The sequence below is a fragment of the Microcaecilia unicolor genome, chromosome 8 (genome assembly GCF_901765095.1).
Source record: "Microcaecilia unicolor chromosome 8, aMicUni1.1, whole genome shotgun sequence".
Lineage (NCBI taxonomy): Eukaryota > Metazoa > Chordata > Amphibia > Gymnophiona > Siphonopidae > Microcaecilia > Microcaecilia unicolor.
In genome coordinates, this window is record NC_044038.1 from 247225041 (window position 1) to 247243445 (window position 18405).

Genomic DNA, 18405 nt, shown 5'->3' on the forward strand with positions numbered 1-18405 from the left:
ATTACTGATCCTGCTCAATCATTTGGACTTATTCCCTTCACATATGCCGATGACATTCAGATCATCACTTTGGACATCTCTGATCATTGTGCAATCCAGACGCTCAATAAGAAAACTGAGATCGTCTCAGACTGGATGATTACCAACAAACTGAAACTTAACCCTGAGAAATCAAGTGCACTTCTTTCTCATAGACTAGACCAGACATCTGCCTGTTTCCACTCCACTTTGTAAGGGACACCACTTCCATTAGTGCAATCAGTAAAAATTTGGGCACTGATAATAGATCCAAGCTTGACCTTTACTATACACATTACCTCAATGATCCAGTGCTGCCTCTTTAAGCTGTGACTGATTTGTTCAATTCAACCCCTATTTAGTCAAGCCACACTTTGATCTCTGATCCATGCCTTTGTCATTAGCTCTTTCTCAAAAATCTTAGACAATTGCAACTTTATACAAAAACCACAATTAAAGTACTCACAGGTTCAAAGAAATGTGACCGCACGACTCCAAAGCACGTTAGCTTCCAGTTGTCCACAAGATGTATCGTAGTGGTTTTCCTTTATACCTTTCTAGACTACTATTGGCTTATGGTCCCTCACACACCTTAAGGTTTTCCTGTCAAAATCAGCTTGTTGTTCCTACTATCAGAAAGATTGTATTTGATTCCATCAGAACTGTCTTTAACATCAATGGACCAGCGCTGTAGAATGTGCACCCAATCTCCTTACGTCTAGAATCTTCATTTATTAATTTTAAGGCCCAACTCAAAGCTATCATCTATTTTGTAATGCCTTTTCCTTGCCACCCTAATGAAGCTATTGGCTCATACATCCTGCACAATCTTGATGGTAAAAGGACAGGGCTGGATGCTGAAAACATGGGCACATTCACTTTGATCTATTATGATTGTCAACTTTTTTTTTCTATGTGCTTCAGACTGTTTTTATGTAGAGAATGACACGGGGACAAAGCTTGTCCCCACCCAGTCCCCATGGGTTCTGTCCCTGTTACCACTGGTCCTCATCCCTGTGTCATTCTCTATTTTTATGTGTGCCACGTAGAAGGTCTTAAGCATGAGAGGTGTATTAAGTCATAAATTTGGAAACTTGCAGTTGACGAGTGCAGAAATCTATTGGAGCCTTCAGAAAGATGAGAACATTAGAACTCTGTTTCGATAGTCAATTCCTTACAAACATTGCTTCATGCATTAGTCTTGAAGTCATTTTACTAAACTCTCTCAGATGAAAAACTACGCCTAATGCGGGACATGCTAAAGCATTCTCTGCAGGCAGGGGCAGAGAGTGGGTGTTCCTATGCTCAGTTAGCGCATCTACATTACCGTGCATGGATAGCACGGGAGCACTTACTGCCTACAGAATAGGTAGCGGCGAGGACTCCTGCAGTAAATTTAATGGTTGCATGCTAATGGCCATTAATGAACAATATAGAAAATCAGGGTTTGTATGGCTGCGATGAAAATGACCCATGTAAGGGCATGAACCCCTGTAGAAGTTCCATTATATTCAAGACATTTCCCCCAAGGCTAGCAGTCAAGTTTTGAATAGTTCTCAAGATGTGGTAGGACAGGTCTAATACAAGCACACCCAGGGGGGGGGAGGGGTTGTGGGGGCTGTTTGATCTGTCTAGTAATTGACAATAGGTTGGAGGTTGTGAGAGTTCAGGCCTCTGACATTTGGTCTTGCTACATGCAGCTTGGGGGGGGGGGGAAGGTAGGCAGAGAAGTTTGTGCTTAATGCATTTGTAATTTTATTTTGCCATGGATTAGTGTTATATGTTACAGTTTCCCTGAATGTTTGAATGTTGTATCAAACTGTTTCTCCTTTGAGTAAAACAGATTTTGAAAGAAATATATTCATTAAGACACCTACAGCTTACTAGATGTTACAATCACGTTACTCTGCTTTTATCTCGGGAATGTTGGCTTCCTAAATCTGGTATGATAGCTCATTGGGCTTTTTAAAGTGGTTTTTCCTGCATGTTATCTTATCTCACTCTCTATGTTCCCTCTAGATGATTAATATTTTCAAATGCTAATTTGTTGGTTATTCCTACTGACTATATGCTCAGAATCTTCATATATGAAGTTTTAACACGCCCTTAAATCTTGACTTCTGCAGCGCTGCTGTGAACCGTAAGCTGTTCAGTTTTAGAACAATGAAAGGCTGATTGACTTCTCTTTCCCCTCTTTCTTTTTCCTTTTGTGCTATTCATTCCCATTCTCTTATCTGTTCCTAATTATTTAAATATTTTAAATTTACTTTAATATTTTGTGTTGTCAAATCTGGTTTTATTGTTTAACTTATTGATACTCTGGTTTTGTAAAGCACCACGATCTTATTGGCAAAAGGGGGTATAAAAATATTTATTTACTAACCGATGCTTAATATATACTACAAGTTACAAATCATAAATGCAACTAAGTGGTCTACAAAGTAAAATAAAAGAGTAGGGGGGAGCAGAGGGGACAAAAGACTAGAAGAAAATTTGTAAAGGAAAGAACTAAAGCCAGGTTTTAACTGCTCATTTGAATTTGGGGTAGGAAGTCTTCAGTCTAAGTTCAAGTAGAAGTGAGTTCCGAGCTAAAGGCCCCATATAATGAAAAGCAGTCACTTCCATGTCCCATCCAGTGCATGTCCTCAGTTTAGTTAAAGAAATCAATCTCATGTATTCGGCATGATCTTCCTTTGGTAAAACCATGTTGCCTAGATCCTGCAACCCATTGGATTCTAGAAAGTTTGCAATCATTTCCTTCAGCAGTGGTCTCCATTTCTTTCCAAGCACCGAGGTAAGGCTTGCTGGCCTGTAGTTTCTCATCTGTTACTACTTTTGTGAAGAGGGATCAAATTAACCCTTCGCCACTCTCATGGAACCTCTCCCATCTCCAAGGATATATAAACTAATTTTTAAGAGGACCCGCAAGAGATGTATCTCATCTGGCCCCATGACTTTGTCTACTTTATTTTTCAAGTTCTTCATAAATTTCCTTCTTCACTGAATGGTGGTTATCTACTCCATTCCCATACACACCTTTTTCAGACAATTTGGTCTTTCTCCAGGATTTTCTTCTGTAAACACAGAACAAAAATGTTTAACATTTCTGCTTTTTCCTCCTCATTCTCCATATAGCTGCCTTCACCATATTTCATTTTTACAATTCCATTTCTAGTCTTTCTTCCTCTCACCAACATACCTGAAAGTATTCTCACTTCATTTTGAATCTTTTACCATTTTTTCTTCTTCCCATGCTTTTGCCAAATTTCATTCTTTCTTTGCCTCTTTGAGCTTTATCTGCAGGCGTTTTCTCTGTTCCTCTTCTCACATTCTTCAGTGTTTTGTTCAGCCACTTGTTCCGAGAACCATATCAGCTTCCTTTTCTTCTTGCTTTTCTTTACTTTCCTTACATGGATACCTGACATTTTTATAGCTCTTTCCAGCTTAGTCCAATGTCCCTTTATCTCCTCCCTTCCTGACAGCTCTTTCTACAGATACTTCCCTATTATACTGAAGTCAGTATGTTTGAAATCCAGTGACTGTTTTAGGTGCCTACATATGACACTTTCATAGGAAGCGATACCAGCAACAGCAAACGAATACTTAAGGCTGCCAGACAAACCCATGCAAGTCTGAGTGTCACCACTATTTGTTCATGCATGTCATGCTTCTGTGCAGGTATCGCATCCTGAACCCCAATGCCATACCAGATGACAAGTTTGTTGACAGCAGAAAAGCCACAGAGAAGTTGCTGGGCTCTTTGGACATTGATCACACGCAATACAAATTTGGACACACCAAGGTAAAATGGATTGTTTCTTTGCTGGTAAAAGGCTGCAGGAATCTTGTCACTGTCAGCCAGTTTCCAAACAGTATTTCCAGAAGCATGAAATACAGAGCTGCCAAAGGAGACCCAGTCTTTAAAAGGTTGATTTTAAGCCATGCCCCAGCTCTGTCCAGCCACATCCCAGATCCACCCACTGGCTCTACCCCCTGACAGACCTTGGCCACAGTACTGACAAATGCTACCCCCTCAGGCAGCAGAAGATGCCTTAAGTGTCATCTCCTGCTGCTGTGGGACCAGTGAAAGCCAGAATACAAGTCACCATGGAGGTGGCTGGGAATGTGCAACAGAGATCTTAAAAAATAGAGCCAATCTTTTCCACTGATGCCCAGGAATAAGTGGTGTCTATGCTATCTCATTTCAGGTGTTTTTTAAAGCGGGGCTCCTGGGACAGCTGGAGGAGATGCGGGATGAACGTCTGGCCAAAATTCTGACTATGCTGCAAGCCATAAGCCGTGGACGACTTATGAGAATTGAGTACCAGAAGATGATCGCAAGGAGGTAACCTCATTGCTCAGAAGATCACCAGTCTAGGGTCTGGAGGACAAGGACACTGAGAAGTAGAATCACTGCAGCCTGAGATAGCTAAGTGGCAGATGGTCAGTACTGGGGAGCAGAGAGTAAGCAATGATCACGGCCAGAAGGTGGCAAAATCAGTACTAAAGAGGCCATTGTAAAAGGGTATGGCACCAGTTACAGTCTAGATTCTATGGATCAATTTTAGAAAAGCCATAAACGTACATAACCATGGCAAGAACAGAATTTGGGGGAGGGGGGAGTGGTTTGAGAGGACTTTAAATGTATCTCTCAAAAATGTCCTACAAATTATCAGTGGGATGTAGAAGCAATAAATAATATTCAAACTTCTTCAGTTCTGCCTACATATTATATAGAAGCATGAATCTAAAAAAAAAATGGGTAAACAAAGAAATGCACTTCCAACACCACAGCAATGGGTAGGAAGGAAAAAAACCTCAAAGAGCTCCAAGAAACCTGTCCTATAGAGCTAAATCACATAACAAGCTCCAGATTTAAAAAAAAACCTATAGAGGTTAGCTCTTCATCATTGGCAAAAAAAACCATCCAAAACCACCTTTTGTGTTCTTCAAACAAGTGTCCATAGAGGACTACTTGTCCATAAGTACTACAACTACTTATCATTTCTATAGCGCTAGTAGACGTACGCAGCACTGTACACTTGAACATGAAGAGACAGTCCCTGCTCGACAGAGCTTACAATCTAATTAGGAAAGACAAACAGGACAAATAAGAGAAAAGGACAAAGAGTAGCAAGATTCCGGAATCCCACAATAGCAAGATTCTGTGTGGAATCCCAAAGGCTCTGTCCTTTCCTGGTTCTCTTCCTACCTCTCCCTCCGCACCTTTAGTGTTCACTCTGGTGGATCCTTTTCTACCTCTATCCCTCTGCCTGTCGGCGTACCTCAGGGTTCTGTTCTTGGTCCCCTCCTCTTTTCTATCTACACTTCTTCCCTTGGTTTATTAATCTCATCCCATGGCTTTTCCTACCATCTCTATGCTGATGACTCCCAAATCTACCTTTCTACCCCTGATATCTCACCTTGCATCCAAACCAAAGTTTCAGCGTGCTTGTCTGACATTGCTGCCTGGATGTCTCAACGCCACCTGAAATTAAATATGACCAAAACCGAGCTTCTCATTTTCCCCCCCAAACCCACCTCCCCGCTCCCCCCGTTTTCTATTTCTGTTGATGGCTCTCTCATTCTCCCTGTCTCCTCAGCTCGAAACCTTGGGGTCATCTTTGACTCTTCTCTCTCCTTCTCTGCTCATATCCAGCAGACTGCCAAGACCTGTTGTTTCTTTCTTTACAACATCCGTAAAATCCGCCCCTTTCTTTCCGAGCACTCTACCAAAACCCTCATCCACACCCTTGTCACCTCTCGTTTAGACTACTGCAATCTGCTTCTTGCTGGCCTCCCACTTAGTCACCTCTCCCCTCTCCAGTCGGTTCAAAACTCTGCTGCCCGTCTCATCTTCCGCCAGGGTCGCTTTACTTATACTACCCCTCTCCTCAAGACCCTTCACTTGCTCCCTATCCGTTTTCGCATCCTGTTCAAACTTCTTCTACTAACCTATAAATGTATTCACTCTGCAGCTCCCCAGTATCTCTCCACACTCGTCCTTCCCTACACTCCTTCCCGTGCACTCCGCTCCATGGATAAATCCTTCTTATCTGTTCCCTTCTCCACTACTGCCAACTCCAGACTTCGTGCCTTCTGTCTCGCTGCACCCTACGCCTGGAATAAACTTCCTGAGCCCCTACGTCTTGCCCTATCCTTGGCCACCTTTAAATCTAGACTGAAAGCCCACCTCTTTAACATTGCTTTTGACTCTAACCACTTGTAACCACTCGCCTCCACCTACCCTCCTCTCTTCCTTCCCGTTCACACTAATTGATTTGATTTGCTTACTTTATTTATTTTTTGTCTATTAGATTGTAAGCTTTTTGAGCAGGGACTGTCTTTCTTCTATGTTTGTGCAGCGCTGCGTATGCCTTGTAGCGCTATAGAAATGCTAAATAGTAGTAGTAGTAGTAGTAGTAGCAAGATTCCGGAATCCCAAAGACTACTACTACTACTACTTATCATTTCTATAGCGCTACTAGACGTACGCAGCGCTGTACACTTGAACATGAAGAGACAGTCCATGCTCGACAGAGTTTACAATCTAATTAGGACAGACAAACAAGAGATAAGGGAATATTAAAGTGAGGATGTACTAAAATAGTGCAAAACAGTCTCTGTTTCAAATAAGCTTAAATATAGTGCACTAACCTTCACAAATTTCCATTAACATTCTCGAGCCCTCCTTTCCAGGTAAGAGATCCCTATACCAACGGTGGCCAGAGTTTCGCTCTACTTCATCAGGGTCTGAAAATACTGGGGTGCTCTTCACAGTGCCACGTAACTTAGCTGTTGAGAGCTATTTGCCTCTGCTAAATTACTTGGTACTGTGAAGGGAACCCCAGTATTTTCAGACCCTGATGACGCAGAGAGAAACACTGGCCACCACTGGTCTCTTATCTGGAAAGGAGGGCTTGAGTGAAGGTTAGTGCACTATATTGACTGCTCTCCACTCCTTCACTCTGCAGACTGCTTGGACTAGCCAGAGACCACCTTCCTTTCAAGACATGTCTCTTCCCACCACTGTCAGTCACAGGCAGGAGAGCCAACCCCTTATTCCAGAAGCTATGGGATATGCAAAGTCAAAGTCCATTACTCAAGGAGAACCACTAGAGGTCTCTGCAGTCCTTAAGTGAGCAGAACCCTAAAGTGTCTTCACATATTTTGTAAAAGGTTCTGCTTTCAGGAAGCCTTTTATAAAATCAACTGGAAATTTTAAACATCTCTGTTTGGATGGTCTTATTCTAACTCTGATTATCTTTTCAAAATTGAGCCATGTCTTCTAGCTGAATGATGGCTCATCAATGCAAGATAAGGGTGGGGGGAGGGGTTCAGCAGGAGAGATCACGGAAACCTTCAGCTAAACCATGAATGCTCATTACTTGGCAGGAGGGAGATAAGTGTCATAACTGAGGGGTGGTAAGCTTAATGCAACAGCTATCCTGTTTGACAAGCAAAACTAAGCAGAACATGGAATAGATCAAAAAACGATATCCATCAATACATTGAGCTTCTTAGTAAACATATTTTACATCAGTATTGATGGATACCATTTTTTAATTTATTCCACGTTTTGCTTGTCAAACAGGATAGCTGCTGCATTAAGCTTACCACCCCTCAGTTATGCAGGTGCTGGCCCAATGTTCGGAGTTGGCAACCGCAGGACAGGGTCCTCCCCAGCACTGCCCCCAACCTGCCCACTGTTTGTTTGGGTGATCTCAGTGATATTCAGTGGCACTATCCAATTAAGTACCACTGAATATCCCTGGTTAGATGCTGGGAAGCTATTTAGGCGGGTGGGAGAGGCTCCTCCCGCTTGAATCGCTTTGAATATCGGCCTCAAAGAGCCTATCAGATTTTGTGAAAGGATTTACAACCTTCAAGCAGAGCAAGAGTACCATGCATACATCCAGCTTATGCAGGGCATCTCAACGCTGCCTTTTTCATGAAAGCCGGGAGAAAAAACTCTTGATATGAAAGGGAGAAACCGCCTTCGATAATGCCGGAGGATGTGGTAATGGTGGTTAGCATATCTGTGTTTAAAAAAGGTTTGGACAAGTTCCTGAAGGAAAGGTGCTTAGTCTGCTATTGAGATAGACATTGGGAAGTCACTGCTGTCCCTGGGATCAGTAGCATGGACTGTTGCTATTATCTGAGATTCTGCCTGGAATCTTGTTACTCTTTGGGATTCCAGAATCTTGCTATTCTTTGGGGTTCTACATGGAATGTTGCTACGTTTTGAGATTCTGCCAGGTACTTGTGACCTGGATTGGCCACTGCTGAGGAAGCAGGATACTGGGCTAGATGGACCATTGGTCTGGTCTAGTGTGGCTGTTCTTATGTTCATTCCCTCCATACATATAGATCAGAGTTCACAATTATTGCCTGGGTGACAAGATGCAATTGCAAAACCAAATTTCATGCTTAAATAAAATAAGTGACCATTTTCTGTTTGGATACATTCACATTGAATATACCTTCAGTGTGAACTTTCAAAACTTCTAAATTCTGTATCTTCCAGTGATTTGTGAATGTGGTGTTTTAGTAGACGTATTGTCTATATATACTACTATCATGTGAGACCCTGAAGGAACTGCAGACAGATGTAGAATTGGGACATGTGAATGACTAGTGCTTTATGGTCATGCTTTTTACCACACAGAGATGCATTGCTAGTGATCCAGTGGAACATCCGTGCCTTCAATGCTGTGAAAAACTGGTCATGGATGAAGCTCTTCTTCAAGATCAAGCCACTGCTGAGATCAGCCCAGACAGAGAAAGAGATGGCGAACATGAAGGATGAGTTCCTGAAACTGAAGGAGGCACTAGCGAAATCGGAAGCGAAGAGGAAAGAACTGGAGGAAAAACAAGTGAGCCTTATCCAAGAGAAGAATGACTTGGGGCTGCAGCTGCAAGCGGTGAGTACCAGGACTGCGACTGTAAGATCTCAGCAAGCAGAGCTGGGAACCTCACGAAGCTAATGTGGTATTTTCTTCTCTGCACTGAACAGGAACAAGACAACCTTGCAGATGCTGAGGAACGCTGTGACCTGCTTATCAAAGCCAAAATCCAGCTGGAGGCTAAAACGAAGGAGCTGACAGAGCGTCTGGAGGATGAGGAGGAGATGAACTCTGACCTTACATCCAAGAAACGAAAGCTGGAGGATGAGTGTGCAGAGTTGAAGAAAGACATCGATGACTTGGAAATCACCCTGGCCAAAGTGGAGAAGGAAAAGCATGCCACCGAAAACAAGGTGATTAAACCCAGTGGGAGGGTCAGTCAGGCTGCAGTGTGAGAGGCAGAGGCTTGAGATAAACACTTGTCTATAGCTCAACTGTTTAAAAAAAAAAATCCCAGTCAGCCAGGGTCACTAAACCCACACCCTCTAGCTTTTCTATTCTTGTAAGGGGTCTTTCCTGTCCTTTATAATTATGGTGTTCCTTTCTGCCTGTTTTCAACAATTTTATACTGTACACTGCTCTGTTGTACATTGTATTATGAGCGGTATATTAAAAGCTAATTAAACCATAAACCCCTACCCACTTTGGGTACTTTGTTACTGCATACAACCCTCCCCTCCCCTCCATGAATCCTGTTGTAACAGTCCCTCTATATCTCTCCTTCCACTTTGCAATTTGCTTTTTTCCCCTTCTACTCACTGCTGCCACACGCTGTCCGTTCCTATTTACTCATTTTGCCAACAAACACTCTTGTCTCACTCTGCTTTCAGTCCCTCTGCTACTTCCAGTCACTCTGCTGTCATAACCCCTCTCTTCCTCTGTTATCATACTCTACAGTTTAAAGGGTAAAGGGGTGAAGGGTCATGGATTTGATATACTGCCTCTCTGTAGGTACAACCAAAGGGGTTTACATATATTATATGCAGGAACTACACCCTCCCTCCCCTTCCACTCATTCTGCTATTGCACCTTCCAAGCTCTTCTCTCTCATCCCACAAGCCCTGATGCAGTAAAAGGGACTTTACTCAAGATGTTCCTGTAGGAATTTTTAGCTCAGGAAGGTCCATGTAAAACCCTTGTGCAAAAGGAGTAAAGATGCAGCCAAGAACAACAAGGCCAAGAGCCAGGATTCCTCAAGGGCTAAGTGGGTCCATGGACTCATGCCTCCCTCTCATAGCCTCACAAAAATAGCCTCTGGTGCCCAAGCGAGCCCCAGATACCCTGCCCTCTCCCTCTAACCCATAAATATAATCCCTAGCTTTCCATCCCCCATCCACCCTTAAACATTGAGAGGCAGGAGTGATGCCAACTCACTACTACCTCCAGCACAGCCACCTCCAAAAAGGCAGCGCCTAATCCCTAGGGGTGCAATCTGATGCACTTTTAGCATCAGGTATTGCAATTCTGGAGGATGGTAGCACTGGAGGTAGGAGCGAGTAGGCGTTGCTCTTGCCTCCCAATGTTTAGACCACCAGAGAATATTTGAGGTGAGGAGATTGGGGCCCATAAGGTCATCATGTAATTTTACAAGATGAGGATTGGGGGCATGGGGTGGGGGTGGGAGATTGAGGATTCTGGCAGGCCTGCTTTTTTATGTCTTCCTTCCTGTCGGCATAAAAGCCAACTTTTCAAAATTACTGGGGATGCTAAGCCCAGTGGAAATAACCCCTACCTGGACACATACAAGGAATTTTCTCAATATTGGTGGTGCTCCTATGCCTGTCAGGGTGTTCAGTGGAGACTGGCTCAGGCACCGACAGGCAGGTCTTTTTCTGCCGTCATCTACTATGTAAACGGTTGCTTATTACTGTGGTGGGGTGTGCTATTTTTTGACAACACACACTGTTTAACACCGAGGACCCAATATTCAAAGGGTTTAACTAGGCAAGAGAGTTTCCACATACATACAACCTACTCTCCTTAGCCTTGCCCTGTAGACTCATGGGAGATGGAGTCCATCCTGGGAGTTATGTTGTTCAGAGTCGTCTACTGCATTTTCCTACTTCTAAGGGGGAACTGGTTATTGTACTCTGACTCTATGTTGGGGGGGGGGGGGTCTCCATAACATATAACATTTCTTCCCTATTTTGGAAGCTAAGCCCTGGTTGCTCACCACAAGGGAAAGCAAAGGAAGATAAAAGTGTAGAGATGGGAAGGAAGGGTGAAAAGAGGAAAAGGAAGGAAGAAAGGAAGCAGAATGGAGAGAGTGGGAAGCAAGTAAAGGAGAGCAGGAGGGAAGGAACGGAAGAAAGGAGAAAATAGGAAGAAAGCAGATAGAGGAAATAGTCGCACCATATAGAATCCGGGGGTTAACGGGTTAACTCTGAATATCAACTTAACTGGATATGTAGCACGGACAAAACAGAAACTGGACATTTAATGTTGCATTGAATATCTGGGGTCAGCGCAGGCAGCACAAGCTAACTGCCGGGGTAAGTATTTTTGCTTCCAATGCAATCATTTTTCAAACTTTTTTTTTTGTTACATTTGTACCCTGCACTTTCCCACTCATGGCAGGCTCAATGTGACTTACATATTATATACAGGTACTTATTTGTACCTGGGGTAATGGAGGGTTAAGTGACTTGCCCAGAGTCACAAGGAGCTGCCTGTGCCTGCAGTGGGAATTGAACTCAGTTCCTCAGGACCAAAGTCCACCACCCTAACCACTAGGCCACTCCTCCACTCCAGGCCACTCCTCCACTCCCTCTTTGCCTTCCTTATCAGCGCTTTACATTTGACTTGCCATTCCTTATGCTATTTGTTATTATTTTCAGTCGGTTCCTTCTTCCATGTTCTGAAGGATTTTCTTTTAGCTCTTATAGCTTCATCTCACTTTTTGACCATTCCGGCTGTCGTTTGGTCTTCTTCCCTCCTATTTTAATACGTGGAATATTTGGCCTGAGCTTCCAGGATGGTATTTTTCAACAGCATCCATGCCTGATGTAAATTTTTGACCTTCGCAGCTGCTCCTCTAAGGTTTGTTTTTGGTTTTTTTGTTTGTTTTTTTTTGTTACTATTCTCTTCATTTTATCATAGTCTCCTTTTTGAAAGTTAAATTCTAACGGATTTGCTGTGTGCACTTCCTCCAGAGCTGATATCAAATCTGATCATATTATGATCACTGTTATCAAGGGACCCCAGCACCATTACCTCCTGCACCAGATCATGCTCTCCACTAAGGACTAGATCTGGAATTTTTTCTCCTCTTGTTGGCTCCTGTACCAGCTGTTCCATAAAGCAATCCTTGATTTCGTCAAGGAACTTTACCTCCCTAGCATGCCCTGATATTATATTTACCCAGTCAATATTGGGGTAACTGAAATCACCCATTATTATTGTGTTGCCCAGTTTGTTAGCCTTCCTAATTTCTGATAACATTTCTACATCTGTCTGTTTATCCTGGCCAAGTGGATGGTAGTACACTCCTATCACTATCCTTTTCCCCTTTACACATGGAATTTCAGTCCATAGAAATTCCAAGACGTGTTTTGTGTCCTGAAGACTTTTTAAAGTATTCGATTCAAAGCCCTCCTTAAGGTATGCTACCCCCTCCACCGATTCAATTCACCCTATCACTGCAATGTAATTTGTACCCTGGTATGACAGTGTCCCATTGGTTATCTTCCTTCCACCAGGTCTCAGAGATGCCTATTACATCTATCTTTTCATTTAGTGCAATATATTCTAACTCTCCTGTCTTTTTTCTTAGGCTTCTGGAATTTGCATACAGACATTTCAAGCATTTCAATGTTTATTGTTCTTATTTACAACTTGCTCAGCAGTTGATAGTAATAATTTGCATTATTTAAAACCTGTCTGCTCTTTATTTAAAGACACCTGGACTATTATGGTCTCTATTGCAACCTCGCTATCGTGATGTCCTATCTTCCCTGTTTTGATGATATCTTTTAAAGATACCTTGTTCTGAACTATGTGCTTTTGAGCGACTGTTGGCCTTCCCCCAGTTTCTAGATTAAAAGCTGCTCTATCTCCTTTTTAAATGTTGATACCAGCAGCCTGGTTCCACCCTGGTTAAGGTGGAGCCCATCTTTCTGGAATAGACTCCTCCTTCCCCGGAATGTTCCTCAGTTTGTAACAAATCTAAAACCCTCCTCCCTGTACCTTTGCCTCATCCAGGCATTGAGATTCCAGAGCTCTGCCTGTCTCTTCGGTCCTGCACGTAGAACATGGATTGAAAGGTGGTACGAGAAAAGACAAGGGGATACAGGATGCTACACTTTTGGAGGACGAAAGCTAGCAAGATAGACGGGGCTAGTAAGATGAGTAGAAATAACGGACAGAAGTGTGAGAGAGGTTACCCTGCAGAAGGGAGTTGAAGTGGAAGAAGGTAGAAGAGACAGTACTGGGTAGAGATGGCAAAGGAAGAGAGAGTCTAGGAAAAAGGAGTGGGGAGGTGGTAGGAAGGACAAGAGACATAGAAAGAAATAGAAACATACTGCTAAGTCCAATATGAAGGTACCACGTTATTGTTCTATTTTGTTTTTTAATTTATTAATCCACTGTAAAAGTGAACACAGCTACCACAATACTTTATGGCAACCCACACCATAGAGAAAAGGGACTGACATTTCTGTTATCTATGGGCTACAGGTTAAAAATCTTGTTGAAGAAATGGCAGCACTGGATGAGATCATTGCAAAACTGACCAAAGAGAAGAAAGCATTGCAGGAGGCTCACCAGCAGGCTCTGGATGATCTTCAAGCTGAGGAAGACAAAGTTAACACACTGACCAAAGCGAAAGCCAAGCTAGAGCAGCAAGTGGATGATGTAAGTGGAACATACTAGGGAAAGAGTGACCATGAGGTATTGGTATCCTAGAATGCAGTTCTAGAGGCAGCCTCTAGAGGAGCTACTGAGACAGAATCTCCAAGGAGTGACAGGAAAGGGTATTGTTATCCAGTAAGCAATCATTTAGAGATAGCACAGTGAAGAGATACGGTATTATTACTGTAAAATACTGCTTCAGAGAAATCTTGAAAGGAGGTAGAGTTACAGAATAGAAGAATTTTTACCTGGAGGGGAATAAGAGGAGATACATCATGAACACCACTTCAGAGAGCAGTGAAGAGCCTGATAGCTGATGATGTTATTGAAAAATACTGCTTCAGTGAAATGTAGATAGCAGATTTTCAAGGATCCAGGTATTATTACCTAGAAAGCGGCATTTCTGAGACAGCAAGAAAGGACACCTAGAGAGAACAGAAAGCAATTTTTTAAAAGTATCTTTACCCAGGTAAGCAGTCACTATCTCCATGTGATCCCTGATGGTCAGCAAACCCAAAATTTGTGTCTGTCTATTTTCCATAGCTGGAAGGGTCCCTGGAGCAGGAGAAGAAAATCAGAATGGACCTGGAACGCGCAAAACGCAAACTGGAAGGAGACCTGAAGCTAACACAAGAGTCCCTCATGGACTTAGAAAATGATAAACAACAGCTAGAAGAAAGGCTTAAAAAGTGAGTTCAAAGCATTATGGCAGAACGTCCAGACAAACGGGGGAACTCACAGGTGGAAGATACTCTTGCATTTGAGCCTTACTGAACTAATTCTCCAATACTGTGCCAATTTCAACAGCAGTTTATTCAGTAGAAGGTTTTCAGAATGGGGCTGCCTGACTCACAACTTTTATGTGATACAAAACCCTGATCCTTTCCTGCTAATTTCAAAGTGTCTTACCATTTCAACTTCAAAAGTCTTTCATTCCTGAACTAACACAGCAGAGACACCATTGTATCCACAAAGGTTAAGACCTTTAGGGGTCTCCTGGCCTATCTGTCAAGAACCTTAACACAAAGAGCTACACAAGCTAAGTGTGACTTACACAAGACCTCTTACACAGCTGTAAATCACTTGGTGAGGAGAGGTGGTCAATAAATACAATAATAAGTAAATAAATAAAATACATAAAGGAGCACCTTGTCCCAGTGCTCAGGGGCTAGATCTTAAAAAGCATACTTTCTTTTACAAAAACTTCATAGAAATACAGACAATGTCCGTTAATAGACCACTTAACTTACCTATTTGTGTTGGATGTTTTACATTATTTTACTTTCATTGTAATCCACTAAATGAATTAAATCTATCTGAGATTGGTGGATTATACATTTCTGTGACATAAATAAACTATTTATAGTACCAGCAAGAGGTCTTCATGTCTGTGTGCATCATTAAATGTTGCTGCTATTTTGCCTCCAGGTGTCATCCACGGATCCTGTCTTTTATCCTTATTGTCAAAACTGCCACTAAATCCACACTATGACTTCTGTTCTTCCCCTGTAGGAAAGATTTTGAAATCAGCCAGTTAAATTCTAGGATTGAAGATGAGCAGGTGTTGAGTGCACAACTGCAAAAGAAGATCAAAGAGCTGCAGGTAAGCCTGAAAGCCTCTTACAGTAGATAGGAAGACTGTACTAAACATAGGCCTGAAAGCCTCAGTAGATAGGAAGACTGTACTGAACATAGACCTGAAAGCCTCTGTAGATAGGAAAACTGTACTGAACATAGGTTCGAAAGCCTCAGTAGATAGGAAGATTGTACTGTACATAGGCTCAAAAGCCTCATATAGTACATAGAAGACTGTACTGTACATAGGCCTGAAAGCCTCTTACAGAAGATAGGAAGGCTGTACTGTACAAAGAAAGGCCAGAAAGCCTCTTACAGTAGATATTGTACTGTACATAGGCCCAAAAGCCTCATACAATACACAGAAGACTGTACTGTACATAGGCCTGAAAGCCTCTTAAGGTAGCTAGTATACTGTACATAGGTCTAAAAGCCTCTTATACTAGATAGGAAGACTGTACTGTACACAGGCCTGAAAGCCTTTTACAGAAGATAGGAAGGCTGTACTGTACAAAGAAAGGCCAGAAAGCCTCTTACAGTAGATATTGTACTGTACATAGGCCCAAAAGCCTCATACAATACACAGAAGACTGTACTGTACATAGGCCTGAAAGCCTCTTAAGGTAGCTAGTATACTGTACATAGGCCTAAAGCTTCTTATACTAGATAGGAAGACTGTACTGTACACAGGCCTGAAAGCCTTTTACAGAAGATAGGAAGGCTGTACTGTACAAAGAAAGGCCAGAAAGCCTCTTACAGAAGGTAGGAAGGCTGAGTATACAGCATGGATGGGCAGACTGAATAGGCCATATGGTCTATATATGCCTACATGTTTCTGTGTTTCTATGTACTGTACATAGAAAGGCCTGAAAGCCTCTTACAGGAGATAGAAAGGGCCAAAAGCCTCTAATGGTATATAGGAAGACTTCCCATACTTTAGAAAGGTATTATTATCTTAAGTCATAAGAATGTAATGAGAAATCTAGAAGAAGCAGGCAAACCTTCACCACAGATATTTATCATACTCAGTAGCTAGAAACTATCATGTGTTATCTTCTGCATGATTTGTGCTCTCTCCTTCTTACAGGCTCGCATTGAGGAGCTGGAGGAAGAGCTGGAGGCTGAAAAGGCTGCCAGAGCCAAGGTGGAAAAACAGCGCTCAGAGGTGGCTCGGGAGCTGGAAGAGCTCAGCGAGCGACTAGAGGAAGCTGGAGGAGCAACCTCCCTCCAAATTGAGATGAATAAAAAGAGAGAGGCAGAGTTCCTGAAGCTGCGCAGAGATCTAGAGGAGGCAACACTGCACCACGAGGCCACTGCAGCAGGACTGCGCAAGAAACATGCAGACAGCGTGGCAGAGCTGAGTGAGCAGATCGATAGCCTACAGCGTGTGAAGCAGAAGCTGGAGAAGGAGAAGAGTGAGATGAAGATGGAGCTGGATGACTGTACTTCCAACATTGAACAGCTCACCAAAAACAAGGTACAGTAAGAGAATGGGACTAAAGAGAGGATTCCTCCCAAGCAGATCAAATGATTGTTATTAAAACAAAGCATTGCCCCAGGAGGAGACTAATATAAAAGCAAAGGCACCATCCAAGGCAGAATGAGACTTTCACCAAAAACAGAGATAACACGAAGACAGAAAGATACTTACAGAAAATAGCTAGGAAGAAGCTGTTACATATTTTTTCTGCCTTAATATTTATTAATTTTTCACAGCAGGTGTAAATCTGTGAATGTGCATTTGCATACTATTGAGACTAGTTCTGGGTGTCTTTTTCATAGAAAGGTGTATAGATGCTGTCACAAAACGCCTAGCACCCGCCTGGGGTACCTTGCGGCCGCCTGAATGGTTTGCCCAGCACTGCCCAGCCTCGCCTGCACTTGGGCTCATGCTCTATACTAGCACCCTTCACCCACGGATTGGGTCCCACTTGCCTCTGGGCTAGTCGCCCACTTTCAGGTTATTCCCCGGTGATTTCTAGGACATTGGATGAGGGGTCCCACAGTTCACAGAAAGCACCCACAGACCCAAAAATACGAACAAGGATTCTTAGTCAGTCCTGGACAGCAGAGTCAATAAACTAAATAAGGTTTATTGTAACAGAACTTGGAACAATGAACATAAAAAAGTGAAATCAGCAAGCAATAACAGATAACTGAATATGGATCAATTATAAAACTATCTAAACATTTGTTTACTTCCTCGTAGTACCTGGGGAGTTGAGGAAATATAGCTGCTCACAGGTTATAACATTTTACTGAGACCCTGTGAGCAGTTATGAGATCTTTCTCTCTCCGCTCCCAGGCTGAAACTGGGGAAAATCCATTACCTTCAGGCTAGATTTGAAATCCAGGGCCAATCAGAGTCCAGGGCATCAATTTTGAAAGTAGCTGCCCAATGGTACTGTAGATTGCCTTTCCATAAGCTGAAACTGGAAAAGAGAAAGTATTTTTCTGCAACAGCTTTAAAATTCAAAACATGTGCCATCTGCTGGCCAATTAGGAGAAATACACTTCATGAAATAATACAGTTTTCAGGTTCAGAAACCCATTGTTTTGTCACAAATGCCTGTGTTGTCTTTATAAAAAGGCACCTTTTGGATTTGTCACAGAGGTGGCCCTGAGATAAAATAAACTCCTGTGTATATAAATTATTCTTATAAAGCTAAGTCTGCAATTTTTGCATTCAGATTTCTTCAGATACGTTATCTGGATAGTGGTGGAATATTTCCAAATATATTTTTGGATGAAATCATCAAATTTGCAGTTACCACAGCTTAACATGGGATTTTACTGTGCGGTAACTATAATTCTAGGCACCACGTCCCCATTATTACTATTGCAGGTCATGTGTTAGTGTTTAGCATTTGTTTCCTGCCGCAAGTTAACACTTACCATCTCCTGTTTAGCAGGTAAGTAGGTTCCACATTAACTCAATGCGTATAAAGTGCCAAACACCTTTCACGCCCAGGCCAGGCCCCCTGACACCAAAACCACTTAATGTACAGTTAACACCACATTAACTGCAAAAATATTATAAATCCCCTGAACATGGCTT

General features: G+C 42.5%; 1 protein-coding gene across 1 annotated transcript in view; it reads left to right on the plus strand.

Moving 5' to 3' along the window:
* Positions 1 to 18405, plus strand: part of LOC115476995 (myosin-7B-like) — a 111980-nt gene that overhangs the window by 51239 nt on the left and 42336 nt on the right. The window contains exons 22-29 of the mRNA XM_030213628.1: positions 3697 to 3820; positions 4227 to 4363; positions 8687 to 8942; positions 9035 to 9277; positions 13599 to 13775; positions 14316 to 14461; positions 15285 to 15375; positions 16435 to 16824. Of these exons, the coding sequence (XP_030069488.1) occupies positions 3697 to 3820; positions 4227 to 4363; positions 8687 to 8942; positions 9035 to 9277; positions 13599 to 13775; positions 14316 to 14461; positions 15285 to 15375; positions 16435 to 16824 (1564 nt within the window). The remainder of the gene's footprint in view (positions 1 to 3696; positions 3821 to 4226; positions 4364 to 8686; positions 8943 to 9034; positions 9278 to 13598; positions 13776 to 14315; positions 14462 to 15284; positions 15376 to 16434; positions 16825 to 18405) is intronic.